Raw genomic sequence first — 20,922 nt, 5'->3', positions numbered from 1 at the left:
AAGTTACAAAATCGATCCAAATTGCTACGAACGTCCGCTTCACTACAGTAAATGGCCTTAACCAGCAAAAGAAAACAAATATTAAGGAGAAGAAAAGCTCTGAAAGTGAGGAATTGCAAATATTCACTGACGGAAGCAAAATCGAAAGGAACGTCGGTTGTTCTTTCACTGCATACAACAGACAGTCCATTATACAAGAACATTGCTCTGGACTGCATCCTCTCTGTTCCAACAACCTAGCAGAACAACTTGCTATAGTTCAGTCACTTAAATATCTCCAGGAATGAGAACTCAACACCTCTCAGCAAAAGACAGCAACAATTTAAATTGATAGTAGAAGCACACTATAGACAGCATAATAAACTAGAACAACCATATTGCATTAATAGAACAGACAAGAAATCTGGTTCGAAATCTCACTCTAGAGGGATGGGAAATCAAGATCTGCTGGGTGAAAATTGTCAAATATTAGACAATTTTCTAAAATAATTAATTACAGGATATCAGTCTCCCCACTTTTTTGGGTACCCTAATGGAATATTATGTGCTAAGTTTTGAAAAAGAAATTAAAAAAATAGTTTAGACTGCCTGTCACATGTAATTTTTAAGAGTTTGGGAAACATGATGGGTTAATTATCTACTGTCTCTCTGTAAATGTCCTTCTCTGACTATTAATTTTATCTTAGATTTCTCGTGATCTTAATCTATTTCTGTAACTGAAATTTATTTATTTTTCTTTAGCATTAGCAAATTAAGTAACGGTTATTGAGACAAACAAGGTTTTGAACAATTTTTTAACATTTCAGATTTCTGTCCCCTCTCTTAAACTATTTTCGAAAACTATTAACTATTAAACTATTCACGATCGATTACATAAATTTAACTAATTTCATTATGAAATATTCAAATACACGAAAAGATGCGATTTTAACACCACTCTGCTAATTGACATCAGAGTGCACTTTTGAGTGAAAAATATTTCACATCTCGGAGGATCTTTGTCGATTTTATAAAAGCAATATACCGGAAAATTCTTATGACTTCGTAAGCAATATTTTAGTATTGCTTACAATGGAGGAGCAAGAAACAGAAAAAAATGTTTAGTTTGTTATCTTTAAAGAATGGCCCATAAATGAGAACTAAAAGCATACTGTTCCAATCCCTCATAGAAATACAAAACCTAAGTTTTGTATTTCTTTGAAGAGTTGGGGCAATATTATCTTTTGTATTTTGTATTTTAACAAAACAAGAAAGCAAACCAATTAACTCTTTAAACAAATACATAAGAAGTGGGCGTATAGACGAAAATGATGCCATCTCCACTAAAAGCTAAGTGGAGATGGCATTCCACAGACCATATAGCTTTGCTAATTTCCCAACCTTCTCTTTCTCCACTCTTCCCTCCTTAAAAGTGTAACTGAAGAGACATCAGATAGCCCAACTTAAACCCGTAGGGGGATGATGGAAACTTTTATCCGTCATATATCCATATATCTACCAATATCGATGTGCAGTATTTTGTGAATCTGAATGAACCATGATCAAAGCTAATTCTATAATTTAGCCAATTCAAATTTGAAAAACATTTGAAACTGAGAGGGCATTCACCTCGTGAGATAACGGACCATATCCTCCACGTGATTTCCATTCTTCAATGTAGTCCCTGCAGTTCGTTTCATAAGGGCCGGGAAGGCGTGTTTTCACCATCTTAAAAATTAATAATTGGAAAAACAATAAATGGTTCAGTTTTTCTTTACAGATATTTTTATCAGCATATTCAGTTAGTGGTGCTATTTTTCTTTCAACTTGATAATAATATCTACTAAACAATGATAAAACTAATGAGCGCAAGTCTAAAATTAATATCTAGGAATTCGGAGTTGAATTATTTTATCACAATGTCTTTATCAATAACATAATTTTAAAATTACCAAATCCAGGACTGTCAAAGTATTTACAAATGAAATATTAGTAAATAAATGAAGCAAGTTTACCAATCTTCATCCTCATCTGACTTCCATACTAAAGTATACAATTAATCTCATAATCAGCTCGATCCTGAAAGAAGAAAAATATTCTTGACACTCTCATCCCACACGCCTCAGCTCACATATGTTATATGAAATAATGTCTGTGATCAGTAATCAAATGTTTCAGGACGTAATGTCCTCAATAAACCAGTTGCCATCAAAATGGATTCTACAACTGTACTTCCATTGTGGATTTGTAGCCCCAAAGTGGAGATATCTGGGATTCATACCAGTCTAGGAAGCGAGGAACCTAACAAAGGATTTTCAGTTCACGGTCAGTAAATCAGCATCATCCGCTAGTGACTGTGATTTTTTATGCTGATTGAACCATAATTAATACCTGGCTCCTGTCGACGTCAGTCTCTGGACTGAAGTGCTGACAGAATTCTTATTGATCCCGAAATTTTGAAGCCATTGCAGTGGATATGACATTTTTTCCCAAGCAATCATTTTGAAGATTGAAAGAGCTCTTCGTGGAAAATATATCTCACAAGTATATCTCAATTTCCACAATGGGCTCTGGCGTATCTGACTAGCATTGTTGAGGGCGCAATTTCCTGGCAGAAATATTTGGTTGCTGGATTTCGATTTCTATTCTCTTGCCTTCTCCCATGTAATGTGAGTAATGCATCACTGATTTACTATTCACACTCCAGCAGATCTAGATCCTCCCCATTCAAGGGTATAGCAGTAAAATAGTTCCGCAGGCAGGCATCAAGTGTGCTGAATCCTATTCCACTTACTTGGGCAGTATGTTTTGAGTGGGTGGAGAAAAATAACAGTGGTTGGAAGGAAGTTAGTTAGGCTATTTCTGAACAGGAGAATAGAATGAGTTTCCTCTATGTTTGCGAAATTTATTATTTTTTTTTTAATCTCTCACCTCTCGCTTCCTGACACTATTGTTATTAATCTTTCCAGGTAATGGATTAATCACTCAACAAACCTCGAAGTACATAATGTATATATATATATATCTTCCTTTTCTCCCTCTTTTACTTTGCAGTATCGACAATCTGTTTTCAGATTAATTCCCATTCTTCATTGTATCACACACACACACACACACACACACACACACACACACACACACACACACACACACACACATAATATTCATCAAAGCTTGATTTGCTTCCTCAGTCTTAAGAAAAGGTTTGTTATATTCCACTAATTCGAGCCCTACCCAAGGACCTATGAGAAAATACTTTCTGAAAATGAAAGCTGTGCCGAACAAAGCGGCCTTTTTGCAGCTGCCCAATTTTTAATCCATCTAACTCGAGTGTTTCTAGATGTTTTTTCAATGTTTTAGGGATGGCGCCTAAAGCACCTATTATTATGGGAACAACTTTCGTTTTCTTTTGCCAGATTCGTTAAACTTCGATTTGCAAATCGCGATACTTTGTAATTTTTTCATTTTCTTTCTCGTCAATCCGACTATCTCCAGGTACTGATGTTTCGATAAACTTAACACCCTTGTTTTCACTTTTTTCAACCACTGTGATATCGAGTGTATTACGTTCCAAGCTTTTGTCAGTCTGAATTTTGAAATCCCAGACTATTTTAGCTTTTTCATTCTCAACCACTTTCTGGTGAACTTTATGCTTTCAATAGTCTCTAGATACTTTAAACCCATACTTTTTACATAAGTGCCAGTGGATTATCTTGGCTACGTTATCATGCCTTTAACGGTAATCAATTTGTGCGATTTTGCTGCATCCACTTGTAATGTGGTCTACCGTTTCTTCCTTTTCTTTGCGCAATCAACATTAAAGTCTCTAGATACTTTAAACCCATACTTTTTACATAAGTGCCAGTGGATTATCTTGGCTACGTTATCATGCCTTTAACGGTAATCAATTTGTGCGATTTTGCTGCATCCACTTATAATGTGGTCTACCGTTTCTTCCTTTTCTTTGCGCAATCAACATTTACTGTCATCTCGAACTTTTTTGTATTTTTGAATTCATAACGTTTATTTCAATGGCCCGTTCTTGTGCTGAAAAAAATACCGATTCTGTTTCTTTCTTTTGTGCTCCATTTCTCAACCATTGCCAGGACAAGTTTCTGTCAGCGCTGTCCTCTATGCTGTGAAGGTATTTTCCATACAATGCCTTATTTTTCATCTTTCAGTTCTCACTTATACTTGGTTGGTTTTGTATTCCACTTTTGTCTCCATGGTTTTAAATAAACCCTCTTTCCTTACCTCAATTAGAAATTTTTCCGTTGTTTGCTGCAGATTATCATTTAAATTTCATTTTTCTTCTTCAATATTTTGCTTCACTTGTAATAAATCTCTACCTCCTTTTTTGCGTGATAGATATAGCCTATCCATGTCACTGCGAGGATTGAGGGCCAGGTGCATTGTCAATAATTTTCTAGTATTTCGTTCTAAATCTTTTTTCTCTACCTGGGTCAATTCAACAATGCCTGCTGAATATCTCAGAACAGGTATGGCCCAGGTATTAATTGCTTATATCAAATATTCAGCATTAAGCATTGACTTAAGGAGTTTTCTTAATCGTCTTATGTATTCTGCTCTAGTTCTTTCTTTGATCTTATTGTGCAGAATTTGTGATGCTTCTAAAATTCCCTAATATTAGTAGCTGTCTTCGAATTTTATTGCCTTGATTATTTCACCATTGAACAGCTCGATTTCGTTCAGATCTTCAAACTTTCCTCTTGTTATTCCAACAATTGCACATTTGTCTAAGCCAAAATCCATCGATATATCTTAACTGAATATGTGCACAGTATTAAGATCCGAGTTCATTCTCTGATTTCGCATACAACTTCAGATCGTCCATGTATAAAAGGTGAGATATCTTTGCACTCTTTTGCGCAGTTTGATAACCATGAGCAGTTTTATTTAAAATTCTAGTTAAGGGGATCAATGACAATATAAATAATATAGGAGATAATGAGTCTCCTTGAAATATGCCCCTTTTTATTTTTACCTCTCCAGTTTCTTCTCTATTTAGAACCAACGTTGTTTTTCAGTTTTCATGCTGGATTGCAAAAATGTTGGTACGTTTTCGCTAATACCGTATAGTTCTGTGCATTTTAAAATCCAACTATGATGCACCGAATCAAACGCTTTTTTATAATCTATCCAAGCCATATGAAGGTTGGTTTTTCTACGTCTGCAATTTCTAAGAATAATTTTCTCAATCAGCAATTAGTCTTTTGTGCCTCTTGAATTTTTGCTGTTACCTTTTTTGTTCAATTGGGAAAAGAGAATTTGCTTTAAGATAGCTATATATTTTATCAGCTAGTATGCCTGTGAGTAGCTTAAAAGTTGTTGGCAGGCAGGTTATTGGGCGGAAGGTTTCTGGGTTTGGACCTTTTTCTTTATCCTTTATGATCAAAAAGGTTTTCCCTGCTGTGAGCCACTCCACTTTGCTTTTTCCTTCTAAAACATATAAAATTGGTTAGCAAGTCTTTCGTGTAAGCCTGTTAGATATTTCAACCAGTAGTCATGTAATTCATTCTTCCCGGGTGTTGACAAATTTTTTATTTTTTTCGCTTACTTTTGAACCATTTCAGTTGTTATTTTCAGTTGGTCCATTTTTCGTTCTTGAGATTCGTTCGTAATTGGTTCAATCCACTTTGTCTTGTTATTGTGCCTCTTAGGGTTTTCCCATAGGTTTTTCCAAAGCTTTAGTGTATTTTCTTTGTCTCTGGTATTGATATTTATATTTTCTTTAAGGTTATCATTCCTGCAGCAAATCAAGTTTCTTTTAAAACTGGTGCAGATTTGCACAAAACATCGAATTTTGCTTGTACTGTTCAATGCGTGCACTGTATCTTATTATTTTAGCTGCAACTGCAACTATTGTTTGCTTCACTTCTTCTAATACTTCATCAATAGGTCCTGTTTCAGTATTATATCTCTTTATGAGGTTATTTCGGATGATTTTGTTTTTCAGCTTCTTTTCCTTAAGGTTTTTCAAATTGCTCACGTCTGCTCTGAGTTTAAGAATTTTATTCTCCAGTCGATGCTTCCATTTTGGTTCCTGAGCTTTACTGCTTTTGGGTTCACTAATCTTATATCCTAATTCAGATGTTACGACGTAGGCTATTGAGTACATAAATTGATTCCTTTGCCCAATAGTTCCAGTAGGAATATCCCTTGCAGCTTTATTGGCCTCTTGTAGGAGTTCCTTCAGTTTTTGTTGAGGTACTTGTCTCAATACTGGAAGCCTAACTCGCTCCTGGTTGCTGTTCATTTGCCCGATAATTTTTCTTTCGAGTTCTTGTTCCTTATCTGATAGCTTCCTTTCAACTATTTACATATTTTCAAACTTTTCAGCATTCTGCACGTTGAAATCTGATTCTGCTCCATTCATATTCTTGGTCACTTCATGGTCAGTACGGTCTCCTTTTACAGCTTGAGGTTTCAGTGCTTCCAGCTCAAGTTCAGTAAATACCTTGCGTTTGATAATGAAGCTCCGTTGCTGCGTCAGCCTTTCGAATGAAATTTCAGAATTTGGGTGTCGTTCAAGCCAAAGTTGGAACATTCGTTTCTGAAATCTCCTAACCGATGGGTTTGAACTGTAGACGCACTGCATGACTTTTTGCTTTTCAGTCATGCTACACTTTTTCCTAGTAAATACTTTCGAGTTCTGTGGATCTTGCTCCTGTAGCGCATTTGTCACTGTCTGTCCAGGAAGGCTAACATCCAGTGCGGTCCTTGGTAACCCGCGCGACGACCGATGCGGTACAGAGTTCTGATTTGTCTTCACCATTTTTAACGGGGTGTGGGCAGGTGCATGAGATAAAAAAATTGGTAAATAGGACAGAATCAAACCTAGTCCTCGAATACTCTGATAGCATTGGGGGAGGGGAAGGAGCAAGGTGAAAAGAAATACAGTGGGAAAGCAGAGTAGGGACCAGTCTACAGATAATATAACAGGTGTATATTACATGAAATAAGGCATGGTCCAGCTTCAGGTGCCTCGGGTTCGCAGTGCCCGTACTCACTACAGTGAGCCCTTGAGGATTATATTGGCATCACTCCAAAGAATCGAATACGCCATTCTACAGTCGCAAAACATATAAATTTAAGTATTGATCATTTTCGTTTGCAAATCAACGTATCTGTCAATAAACGATGGTAAGGTATGAAGCAATGAACCTGTTCTGAGAATGAGTGTTTTAAATAAAGATTCCGAATATAATTTTGATAAATGGCCAAAGAACCAGTTTAGCTAGTTTTAATCTTCATTATTACTTGATAAGAAGTTTACCTGAGAATACTGTAGAATCGTTTGTTTGTTTCCATATTAGTCCCAATGGGACTAATATGGAAACATATTAGCAATCGGGTAATTTTTTCACAAAAAGCATCGGGTAATTTTTTACAGGGTCCCAGTTCAAATTCTGCGACTTATAAAAATACAAAAATACAAGAAATTGGGAAGGTTCGAGATGAAGTGTGCATCTATGCATATTTCATCTTGAAAGAAGAGGAGAGGAATTTAGCGAAGTATATTACTTCGTGATAATCCTACTGTCTGAGAAAAAATGCAGAAGTTCCTCATTCCCTCTATTTTTAATTCATATGTTAAATATCAAGAGAATTTTGAATGGGGTGTCAATATAGAATTAAATTAAATTTAATTGAAATTTGACTTAAATGAATTTCTTAATTCGAAATTTCAAAAATGATGACAAAATTTTTGATTTCCTTTGATGTCCTCAGTCCATTTGAAGTCAATGATTGCAATGTTGCTTTTAATTCATTAAAATTTTCTCTCTTATGTTTTCTAAAATTATTTATGTTTTATATAACCCCCACCATCTAGTTGTTTGAAATTTTGGAATACAGGAGTGTCAGGTGTGGACAAAGATGGAACCTGTTAACATATGTCTTGAGCAGCTGGAGACTGAAGTCCTTTACGAGAAAGTGTCCGAAGGAAGATTTTTCAAAGAACTTTAGAAGTTGAAGTAAAAGAGAAAATGGAACGCTGATTCCACGGGTTCCAGTAGAACTAGGGGCTAATTTGTACAAATGAAAACCCCTTCAAAAAGGTATAAGCGATTAAAGAGATCACCCATTTAGAAAATGAAGTGTTTCAATCTCTGAGAGAACATCACTTGCGAAGAAGATTTTTCTCCTCCAGGACAGATATTTTTAGAGAACAAAATCACATGGGTACTTTGTTCCTTAGAAGTAATTATTGTAGCATAAGCTGAAGTACCTACTACGAATCAGTCATCGTGCTAGATGCATAAGGTGTTTTCATAATTTATTAATTTTTCGCATATTCAACAGCAGCAAAATAAAAACTCAAGGTTTCAGTATTAAATATCTAGTTGCATAAAAATGCATAATTATTTTTATATTCATTTACCATTTTGGGATAAACCTTGTAAACTGTTCCGGGTAGAAGCGATATTCCATCGAATATTGGATTAATAAGCTCCCTTTGAGAATGCAAAGCCACATACATTTCCGGATCTAAGTTTGTAAAATCATATTGCCAAGGATCGAGGTGCAAAGAAAGCACAATTTCTGAAAATTGAAAGAACAATGAGTAAAAAAAAACAGATATTATAATTTAATTCTATGCATGATATTCTAAAATGTGCTTTTTTCCCTAACAATTTCATTCTTTGAATTTTCATTTTTGAGTTATTCATTTCCGTTCATTATAAATATACTTCGAAAGAGGGTATTCTGTATTCTGTTCAAATATTGAAGAGAAAGAAGAGAAAGAGGTGAAATGAGGAGAATTGAAGAAAAAGAAGTGAAGAGAATGAAGAAAATGCTGCGTAAGATCAAGAGAATAACGAGATGGGAATGGTAAAGAAAGATAGCTCACTTAAGGACAGTTCTTCATAGAACAAAACGTAAGATTGAATGGTTCAAGAAATGCGTTGATGATGGTAAGAGAGAGAACTGATGGAAAGGGAGATGAAAGTGGACCGAAAACAGACAGGCAATGAATGAGCGAATCTGCGAGAATCAGGATCAGAGTTTGTGCAGAGATTCATTGAAAAGAGGCCTGCCTGAAGAGAGTGTGACCAAATTGTGTTTTCCTTGGAGCAATATTGATGTTATTGACGCTCTAAGGATAAAGAGAAAGAAAGAGATGTTAATTTTGGTTGGTAGAAAGGATTTTGTAAGAGAAAAGTGGGATATGCGGGAAGACATGATAAAGTTGTAAGTGCATGCGAAAAAAGAAGAATATGGAGAAAGTAAAAGTTGTGAATCTGTTTACACAGTAGGTCAGAGACGAACAGACACGAAGGACATTATTGTGAATGAGTCAGTGGGGATGTCAGGTACAGAAATATTGCTCTGTGAATCTTCGCAAGTACAGATTCAGAAACACTAGAATGTTTTGGCAAGACGAAGGTGAGGGGATCCAGGCGACATAGAGTTTAAGTGGAAGCGTCATTACAAGATGCTAAATGTAGACCCCCCCCAATTTCTGAACTTTATTTGGCTAGGTAATAACACAAGGTGTAATGGAGGTTATGGGATGAGGGGTATTGCAGTTCATATATATATACTAAAGCCAAAAAGCATTCGAAATAATGGTGGGGATTTTTGGCATTGGGTAGCTGAACTTTGACAAAAGATGATATAATTGTTAGTGAGACAGATTTGACGGAAGATGATATATCTTTTGTAGATATATCCAGTCATAGGAATATAATGCAAGGAATATTGGAATATTTAGAAAGTATAGCAGAAATTGGATGGGAGGAGGGGATGGATGGATTTTCCTAATGATAATGGAAAAATCGAAAAACATACAGCAAAGAGACAGGAATGCTGAAAACAATTCGTTTCAGGTTATCTGTTGGTAGTTAGAAGCGAACACAAAGTTATGCGAAATTGATTTCTGCTATGATCCAGGCAGTATAAGAGAGAATGTTCATGATATGCAGTGGCAAATTATATACGATCACTGTTGGTCAAATAATTATTAGTGGGAAATTTCAACTGCTATGGAGATAGACTGAGGGAAGCAAAGAAGTGGCCATGTCGAACTGATCGAGGACCTTTCCAAACATGCAGAATTTTCTGTTTAAAAGTGGTATGGGAAGAAATACAAAGTAGGTGATTATGACAAGCTAAAGAGTCAGATTTCAGTAGTGCATACCATAAGGATTTGGAGGGAGGAAATGTCGCCACATGGGTGTGGTCAGGGAATTTGTGTAAAAATATCAACATTTAGAATGCATACCCAGAGTCAGAATAATAATTCACGTGCGAGTAAGTTGGATAAAGAGCATCATTAATCAAGAGTTGTAGTTAAGGAAAATGTTATGGCGGGCGTATAATGGAAGAGATGACCGGCATCAAGTGCCAAGGAGCGTGACAAGGATCAGGCAAGAAGGGTGAGATGTATTATTAGGAAGGGGAAAGTTAATTATGAGATAAACCGAGCTGATGAGGCCAATGAAATCTTAATAATTTTTTCACTATGTGTGCAAGTAACAGGAGGAAAGACTATGGATGTATGATTGTCAAAGTGCTGACGGTGAGGAGGTGTTGGAACGTACATTCACGTTTCGAATCCGCCATTTTGTTGTAACGTACTCTTATTAATAAAATCTATTAATTGCCAATTGATCACTAATTCAAATATAGAGAAATTTATATTTATACTGCGCCACCCTATATTTAGATTAGTCTATATAAAATAGCAGAATCAATTTTCAATTAAATTAGCAGTCTCCTTACTCATTCAGGCCGAATTCAATATTTTTCACTTGAGGCTCCCGCTAGATTCGAATTATTTATGAACGGTGCAATAAAAGAGAATCAGGCAAACACAGTATTGAAATTAATAAAACAAAACATTTAATATAAGGTTATATGACAAATACATGAATTCCACTTCTAAAATGAGACATTACAATTAAGTTAGTACATCGGGTCAAATCATTCATATTAATTCAGTCTTCAAAATCTTCACATACAAGTTTCACAGTTTTCTCAATTGCAAGATTCCTTACTCGGATTAATACAACAGAATATTTTATTTAATTAGTTTGCTCATATTTCTCAGTTATACTCCACACTTATCATATCATTAAACAAGGCAGATATTATTTCAAGGCAAATTATTTTTTAACTTCTAACTTCGGCGATATGCCACAGTAAATGTTAGAATGAGCAAAATGGAACTATCACCCAAGTCTTCATACACAGAAACAAATAAAATATGACTGTCCTTACCGGAATTAATCTTTAGCACGTCAGATTTGATGTGAGTACATCTTCAAATTATATATATTACACCTATGGAACACATATAAAAAGAATTCTTCAGGGTCATAACTAGACTATTATATTTCGCGCTCCACAATTCTCGACGGCAACTATAGGGCAGATTGATATCCTTGTTTACTACTTCACAACAAATTAAGCTCCGTACAATTCTTCCTAAAAGCAATATAGAAATGAGTAGTAATCCTAAGCTAACTGGATCTATTCTGAATCCTTCATTAACCTTTCAGTCCTTTAATTATCCAATTACGGCACCTAATTCTTATTAATGTCACTGCTGACTTTACTTTCAGCTATCTATAAGTTTTCACTTCGTCTTAGCACACTTTTAAATATTACTCTCTTGAATTCCTGCCCTTCAGTCCTTTTTATTTACTTTCACCCCCTTGCTTATATCCTTCCTTTTTTTTTCGCTTCAAAAACTCCCCATTTTCTCAATTGACAATTGACATTTATGTCTTTAAGGGTGAAGCAAGATGCTTTTCATATTCCCCGCTATCTGTCGTGGTTACAGTGAGGGTAAAATTTACGAGCAGTTTGCTCGCCCTGAATGGGCATGGAGATTATGCATCGTTATAGGAGGCTAATATAGTTTTTGGTCTTCTATATTTGAATATGTCCGTTGGCTCATATGCTGCAGCTTGTTGAATCAAATCATTGGGGTGTGTGGACGTCTTTAGAAAAAACTTGGAAGCTAAGGATTGTAGATAAGAGAGAATATATGGAATATTTGTGTCTCTATGGAGCTGGCTGTTTCTAACATACCACGGGGCGTTCAGAATCATTCTCAAGCACTTGTTCTGCACACGCTGAATCTTGATAATGTTAGCGTTAGAGGTGTGGCTCCAGGCTGGAGAGGCATAGGTGATTATGGGACGAATCGTCATCTGGTAAAGTTGCAATTTGATTCTGTTGCTGAGCTTGCTATTTCTATTAATTAGCGGGTAAATCTGAGCTATGGCTTTAGATGCTTTTGCACATGCAGACTTGATATGTTGGTTGAAAGATAGCTTTTTGTCGAGAATTACACCCAGGTAATTTGTTTCTGTCTGCCAGGGAATTTTAGTATTGAATAGTAACACATCTCCTGCAGGAGACATTGGCCTTTTTGAGAAAAGAACCGCTGAGCTTTTCAGGGGGTTGACTTCCAATCTCCACCTAGAGAACCAACCCTCCAGCTTTAGAATGTTTTCTTGAAGCTTTCTAGTAACGAAGTGGGGTCTGAGGGATCTGGTTAGTATTGCCGTATCGTCCGCATACAGCGCTAAAATGGAAGTCATCGGATTGTGAGGGATGTCTGACATGTATACAGAAAACAGCAATGGAGCCAGTAGAGATCCCTGTGGCACTCCAGCAAAGATATGGCGCTGGGACGATATAGAACCGTTAATTTTAACTTGCATTGATCTATTCTGAAGATATGAACGGATTAGATGAACCATTTTTAGTGAGATGCCGGCTGAGATAAGTTTGTGCAGGAGTCCAAAATGCCAGATTTTATCAAATGCTTTAGATAGGTCTAGGAAAACAGCTCCTGTGTACTGGCGCCAGTTGTAGCTGGTGATGATATATTCCACAATTCTATGGATTTGCTGGGTAGTACTATGGTGTTGCCGAAAACCAAACTGTTCTTTAGGGAGGATGTTTAGGTCATTTATTGAGGTTTGGAGTCGTGAGAGGATGACCTTCTCTGCAATCTTACCCAGGTTGGAGATGAGACTGATTGGACGATAATTCTGCGGTAAGTGTGGGTCTTTGCCTGGCTTATGTATAGGAATCACATCAGCCAGTTTCCAGGTGGAAGGAAAATAGTGAAGTCTTAAGATTGCATTTATTATACTGGTCAGATGCACTATAGCTTTTCGAGGCAGCAGCTTGATCACCCTGTTTGAGATGCTGTCTGGTCCAGGAGCTTTATTGTTCTTAAGTTTTTTAATAATATCATATAATTCAACAGGTGATGCGGGTGCAATATGATCAGCACTGGTATCCGGGAGGTTTAGTGCATGTCTAACCTGTCTGTGGATTTTATACAGATGATTGAAATCAATGTTGTTATAAGATGGTTTGCACTGATCCTCAAGATTTTTAAGTATGGCTTCTGCCTTATCTGCATCTGTGTGGATTAGGCCCTGGTTTGAGATTATAGGGGGGAGGGATCTGTTTTTGTTTTTGATGTTTCTCAGTAGGCCCCAGATAGAGTGATCAATAGGTGAGATAGAGGCTAACTTTTTATCCCAAACTTCGTTTCTATGCGTTTTAAGTGCATCTCTTACTGCTCCATTCAATCTATTAAGCACTGTCTTATCCTGAGGAGCGCGAGTGTTACGAAATCTCTTCCTAGCTCTGTTCTTCTCTCTGATCAGGTCCATAATGTCCTCAGGCAAACGATCAGGCTTGGGAACAGGTTTCTGGAAGGTTGCAACCATTATAGCGGACTTAATCTGTTGGGTGAGGCTAGTCACTGCAGAATCCACATCTTCTGGTGTGCATATGTGTGGGACGGGTCCTATTTGATCCCGAAGTGCTTTAGACAATCTCTCCCACGATATGCCTGAATGAGGAGGAGACAGGCATTCTTGTTCTCCCAATTGCAGTAGAATTGGGTTGTGATCCGACGACAGCTCGTTTAGTGATGTAAGGCTGTACTGTAGTTTAATGTCTTGCAGGATGGCTATATCCAAGATGTCAGCAGTGCCAGATGTACTGAGATGAGTTGGTTCGGTAGGTCCAGCCACAACAGCATGGTTTAATCCTGTGTAGCTAGAAAGGATACGACCATTTTTGTTAGTGGATTTACTGTTCCAAGCAGGATGCTTTGCATTGAGGTCTCCAGCGATGATGATCGGTCCTTTTACTCCAAGGATGGCATCCAGATCTGAGGTCAATAATGTCTTTAATGGAGGGTTGTAAGCAGAAAAAATTTTGAGGTTCCCAATTGAGTTTGTGAGAACATTGATTCCTGTGATTTCGAGGTTGGTGGTAGTAGGGTTGGTTATTGAGTGATGATTGATATAGCTTTTGATAAGAGTGGCTGTACCTCCACCTCTATACCCAAGCCTGTCGTTTCTGTAAATCTGATACCCTCTGATTTTCAGGGTGTCAGCAGGCCTCAGGTGAGTTTCATTAATTAGCAGTATATCTGGGTTGTATCTATTATTAAATTCCTGGATTTCTAATAGTTTGTTTTTTATACCGTTGGCATTCCAACCGATAATCCTAAGAGAGTTTGGGACGATTTTTTTCCTATGCATCAGAGAGTGCAGATAATATGGATTGGGTTTGCTGTAGGAATCTTTTTGTGACACTTAAGGATGGATTTGAGTTGCTGAAATCCTGGAGCATGTTTGCAAGAGAAGAGGTGATAACAGCTGATAGATTTGAGTGTGGAGTATTCCGGTTCTGGGTTTGTACTATCTGTTTGGAGCGGGCCACATCAGCATATGTTCTTACTTGATGTTGAAGATTCGTTTTCTTAAGGGGCTCAGTTAATGATGGGCGAGCACCAGTTGTCATGTTCTCACTCTTGGAGAACTGAGTAGCCTGAGCTTCAGGAACTCTCGCATTAGATGACGAGGTAGATTGATGACTGGGATCATTCCATCTGTTTTTGGGATGATGCATACACCCTCTATAATTAGCAGGGTGGGGACCCCCACAATTAGCGCACTTAGCCGGGGTGGTTTTTGGCTTGGCGCAGGTGTTTGTGGGGTGATTCTCGCCACATTTTACGCATCTGAACTGAGCTTTGCATAGCTTCTGGGCATGGCCAAATTTTTGGCACCGGTGGCACTGCCCAGAAGATGATTTCTTTCTCAATGGTTCTGTGGTGATTTTGAGTCCACAGATTGATTTTAAATTATAAATGTCTTTGTAGATGTTATGAATTTCTACTAAGACTAAAGGCATAGGTGTCTTATTTGATCTAAACATTCTAGTGACCTTTATGGGTGGTAGTTCCTGTAGGTTAAGGTCAGTAACTATTTCATCTGTGTCAATATCCTCAGAGACTCCTCGTAAGACTACTTTCAGATTTTTTTCAGAGGCAAGTGAAAATGTGTGATATTGGGTTCCTCTAGTATCCAGTTCCTTTGTAAGGTTTCTATAGTCAGCCACCGTGGTGGGCTGAATTCGTATTCCCTCGTCTGCATTTTTAGCAGACGTGTAATGAATTTGTGAATTTGCCATGATGGTTCTGAGTGTTGTCCATCTCTGCTTTTCCCTTAGGATAATCGGTGGCACCTTTTCATTGTGGGAAACAGAGGGATCTGAAATGGGAACATCCTCTTCCATACCAACAACATTTGTTGATTCAGCAGCAAGAATTTTTCTCTTCTTACGTGCGTGAGTTTCTTCTTGATCAGAAGGATTAGAGGTAGAGACAACTAGATTGAGTTTTTCCTCCACTTGTGGGGAGTCTTCATTTTCCTCAACTTCAACTTCAGGTGAGGAATACAAATTTAAGTAGCCGGGCCAATCCCGTTCAAACTTTTTGAGGAGCTTTTTAATAAAACTGAGTGCTAGCTTTTTATCGAGTGACTCAATAATAGTGTCGGGGTCAATCATGCTAGTAGGCCATGTCAACTTGAACTTCTTTTGTAGTTTATCAATGAGTTCAAGAGCTGGCTCTCTTTCGAGCAGATCAGCAAATACGTCCAGGTCAGGCACGCTCATATCGATTTAGTTGCGTATGTGCGTTAATAAAATATCCCGCAGGTCTAAAGACCTGCCAGCAGAAGTTTTTGTAAAATATCCCGCAGCCGCAAAGGACTACCAGCAATATCAAGCATAGGCGCGTCAACTAGCAACAAGATGTTAAAATACAACAACGACACTAATGGCAGTAGGCCTAGCGTATCGCCTTTGCGAAGTCAGTTGACTTACCTTGTATGGGAAATAAAATGTAAAATGCCTGTTTATTGCGGCAAGCAAATAACTGATATTACTAATGAATATAAGCATAAATCTCTGAAAACTTATCAGTCAAATACACAATTCACCATCAATAACACACGACACAAAACACTAACACGCGAGCCGCCATTTTTCCACTCAAAAACCTCCCCATTTTCTCTATCTAATTACTACTCATATATCTCTTTTCTCTCCTCGTTATCGAAGCTCACGGTCTACCACGCGCGTTCCATTTTATTTCTCTCTCCATGGCAACGAACAAAACGTAAACATTCGCGTTAATGTTACATAAGGCTATACCTTTACATTGAGTAATGAAAGACATTAATAAAATATTACAGTTACTTAATTTTCTCTTTCATTTCATTTACAATTAATAATAATAAAATATATGTTACAGTATATATATAAGGCACATTAAATTATATACATATAATTTCTCATAATATTATTGAAGGAATAAAGTAAATAAGATAAATGATATTTATCACTGGGTCCTTCCAATAGTAAAATATACATTAAAATTATTTAATCAAATAATAGCTGATGAAATTCAGGAATAATACATGAATAATAATTCTTAAGCAAGGGATTAACAAATAATTTTTAAACAAGTCATGCTTAATATACGATAGGTTATGTTAAATGTGAATGAAGGACAAAATATACATAATAATTTCATTCACAGTTTAACAGAGGTAACAAAAGCAAAACAAAAATTTAAATTCCTGAGACAGCATTTTGCATAGGCGTATCATCTGGATTGTCATGTTGAAATGCTAGATGTGACACAGTCTGATGAGAGAATAGAGTTAAAGATATAGAGGTGCTTAAAATATTGGAAACCTCAATGTGAACATTGATGGGAATAAATGATATATCGGTCCCTGAATTAAGAGAATGTGCAAGGAAATTATTAGCAGCTATGACCAATATACTTTTCATTTATGCTTCAGTACCGGGAAGGTACCAACTTAGCAGAAAAAGAGCAACATTGTCCTTGCATAAAGAAGGCTTTAAGACAGAAAATTACTGTGTTTGTCTCTAGAAAATTAGAGGCAACCAGTTACTCCAGTTACTTGCACATTGTAACTGGAGTAACTGGTTGCTCCAGTTACAATATCCATATAGAGTATTGAAGACATTGGTGAATGACAGCAGGGCCGTGTGGAAAGAGCTATCATACTCTATATGGGACAATATGATTTAGGGAAGGTGAGGTCTTGCTTAATAATTTCTTTACTCTTTGTAATAAAGTGACAAAGGAGTTGATAAAGGAAATGGCTATTCAGTGATCTTGATAGATTTTTCAAAGACATTTGACAGAAATCCATATAGAACTCTTTCGTAAATATCAATTAATCACAACGTGCAACTGTTAAATTAATTTCGCTTCCTTGATTAATGAAACTCACACTGTGATTACTTACCGAAATTTCTGGTAACAGTAACAGGCGGCACATCAGGAAATCCCCACAGAGAATTCATCGTATAGCAGTTATGATAGAGATGTTCTGATCCGTGAAATGACACCGGGCTATATTCACTTCCATTTCCTGATCTACAAGAAACAAGATAGACTTTAATATTGCATTATTTTCATATGAATTTAGCGATAATGATTTCTAGATCTATATAGAAACGGGTATTTCGAAAGGGTATTTAATGCGATTATTCTTGTACACAAAAGCCAACAGCAGAGTAATAACTCAGGTGACCACACGTTTTTCAAATACCAATAATAATATTGAAGCATTATCAGAATATTTTATAGGAAACCTACATTAAGAAGTAATAAAAGAAGACCGAAAGTTCTTCAAATACCCTTAACTCCAGGTTTTATTCCTAGATAAATAACCTGGGAAAAATATTTTCCCAGAATTGGGTGAAAATGATGATGATGATGATTATTATTATTATTATTATTATTATTATTATTATTATTATTATTACGTGACACCTCCAAGGAGTTTACGGATTCATCGCGAAAAGGCACGGTACTCTATCACTCACTACACAGAGTTTACTGTGTCCGCTACTTAATTCCCGAAACCACACAACCCCAATTTCTACATTCACCAGCAACAACAATAGTATTTCTTGTCTGTAAATTGCGTGCTTTCTCATTTAAGAGATGAAAAATACAACATAAACAAAGTACATACGTTTTCTCATGAGTAGTCAGCGTAAGTGAAACCTCGATATTGGACGACAAATCAATATCACTCTCAGTTATCAATCTATCGTTTGCAGTGGTGCTTATAACCTTTCATAAATAGCAAAACGTGAATAGACTTGCATCAAATGACAATTCCTTAGTTCCGTTATTCTCTGAAGGACTCCCTTTATTTGGGTGATCTGTTTAGCAATAATTAATCTTTGAACACTAAAGGAGTGGTTGAATCACTCCTACTGATTTTGTCCTACAAACGTTGTAGGACAAAATCACTAGGAGTTTCAAGATTTAACAAGTATAAAACTATGAGCACAATTCTGATGTCTTGAGAGTAGGGGCACTTTAAACCAGATCAAGATCAAGATAAGATAAGCATTCATGATTATTAACTTATCTTATCAAGATAAGAAAAGGATAATAAAGTAATGAATTACTGGCTATCAGTGGTGTCCCAGAAACACACAAAAACACATTTTTTTTCTTTTACATTTTCTTGTCAATAGATTGTAGTTAGACATTTTCTAAAATAATTAACTGCTGAATATCAGTAATGTCACCCCCCATCAAACACACACACACACACGTTTTTTTCTTTCATGTTCACATTTTCTAAAAGTGGTATCCCCTCACCCCTCATCACACACACACACACACACACACACACACACACACACACACACGTTTTTTTCTCTAATGTTCACATTTCTAAAATAATTAATTACTGGAATCTTAGTTTTACTGCTTGTATGTAATATTTAAGACCTTAAAAACTTCATTACCTTTCTAATTAAATATTAACTTTATTACAAATTCTAAGCAGAATAAATATTCTTAAATATGGAGATCGCATCAACGACATCTTAATTTGTTCATTTAAGTTTACAAATACACATCTAGTTCACTGAAATATTATTTACAAGTATATTCACAATGAAAAATTCAAACACGTAACTACCTAGAAATATTTCACAAGATTTGTCTGTTTTGCTATTTTCCTGAAGAAATAAAATTTTCAAAGGATTTTGGGGTCGCTCATTCTTTTTTTTTTTTACCTTACGGGATACACAAAACAGTACATTACAGCACAACACACAAGACGATCTGTAGCCTGAGTGAACTAATTGCAGTAAATAAAGGAAAATGCAGTTGATTCTTGTTCCTTGTAGGTTTCTGTCAATTTCCTTATTGCAGCATTTGCACTGTGGCTCAAGGCGATGTTTTCCTACCGTTGTGGATGTTCTCTACTTAGTGATGTCATCCGGGAAGAGTTTATTCATTTGTGTGTCTGCAGCAATTAAGATCTTAAAAAGTTCCTTACTTTTTTCTAATTAAATGTTAACTTTATTACAAATTCTAACCAGAATAAGTTAGCAAAATCGAAAAAATTGCACGTCAATTCACTGCGACTTCAAAAATAGATGCTTTTTTTCCCCTTTAGAACTGTCATATTTATCTTTTGCATTAGTAAGTGCTGACTAAAAGGAAATGAGACAATCAAAATTAGAAGTAAAGTAAAGTCACCGCTATCCTCTTCTGTTAATTTCACAATCTGTAGTGTGACAGATTGCACTACGCCGTGGTAATTCGCACTGATAAATTATTTTTTACATTCATAACTAAACAGAAATTAAGACTTAACTTAACAAGTGTCTGAAAGTAGGCTTACCATTTTTCTTGATAATAATATGTGACATCAATGTCGACCATTAAAAAAATTGTAAAGAAAAATAAAATGTTTACCTTTAATTAAATATTTATCCATTTTAATGTACCATTCATATTTTCAGAGGAATGTAATTTCTTTAAAAAAAATTGTGTCATTTTTATCAGTTCATAGAAATCGGAGCAATTCACACATGAATTCACTTTTATTTGAAGGAGACGTTTAGTGATTTTAGATAAAAGTCAGATATGATCAGCAGACCAAGCATTGTTCATCAGAGAGATGAACAATATTTGGTCTTTCAACTGGCGCTGTTGATCACTGCAAGCAAGAAATTCATCAGATTTTCAAAGTTTTGACATTCACATCGATATTATTTTCATCATTTGGAATACTGCAACCCGAAAATTAGCATCACTCGATCCGGGCTTTGATAAACTTCTATATATTTTTTTCCAATCTGAATGCTTGTTCATAACTAAACAGAAATTAAGTTAAACTGTTAAGTTTAATGTCTTAATTGTAATAAGTGTCTGAAAGTAGGATTACCATATTTCTTGAAAACATAATGCAACATTAATGTCGAAGATAAAAATATTTCATACTCTATTTTACTTTTAAATCTTGCAGTAGTATTTCTTTAACCAAAACCTCAGGAAAGAGAATGTCTATTTCAAAAGCTTATTTTTTGGAAGTTTAGAGATAAGGAATTAACAAATTCTGAAGATTCATCAACATGGGACCATTGAAGCTCAAAATCCCGATTTCATTGCATTCATGAAAACTTCTCTGCGGCTTTGAGCCTGCTTCCCCACATTTCTCAATAAGAGATATTTCTCATAAAAGTTCAAAATATGCTTTTCAAAATCTCCTTTTTATGTCTCCTTCATTG

At 36.1% G+C, this 20,922-nt stretch overlaps 1 protein-coding gene across 3 annotated transcripts in view; it reads right to left on the bottom strand.

The window, feature by feature from the left end:
- LOC150095170 (uncharacterized) overlaps positions 1 to 17,748 on the bottom strand; it is a 55,783-nt gene extending 38,035 nt beyond the window's left edge. Inside the window, exons 1-3 of one of the 3 annotated variants that reach the window (XM_090411504.1) lie at positions 17,622 to 17,748; positions 8,384 to 8,544; positions 1,609 to 1,707 (exon numbers count right to left, since the gene is read on the bottom strand). In XM_090411504.1, coding sequence (XP_090267630.1) covers positions 1,609 to 1,707; positions 8,384 to 8,544; positions 17,622 to 17,679 — 318 coding nt within the window. In that variant the 5' untranslated portion in view covers positions 17,680 to 17,748. Of the gene's footprint in view, positions 1 to 1,608; positions 1,708 to 8,383; positions 8,545 to 11,226; positions 11,299 to 16,161; positions 16,279 to 17,621 lie in introns of those variants that run through there. The other 2 variants (XM_090411505.1, XM_090411506.1) reach the window with 2 other exon arrangements.
- Positions 17,749 to 20,922: the final 3,174 nt, after the last annotated feature.

Source organism: Typopeltis vanoorti, chromosome 21 (assembly GCF_054136105.1).
Source record: "Typopeltis vanoorti isolate ZY-2024b chromosome 21, IOZ_Tvanoo_1.0, whole genome shotgun sequence".
NCBI lineage: Eukaryota > Metazoa > Arthropoda > Arachnida > Uropygi > Thelyphonidae > Typopeltis > Typopeltis vanoorti.
This window is presented reverse-complemented; position numbering and strand designations above follow the sequence as displayed.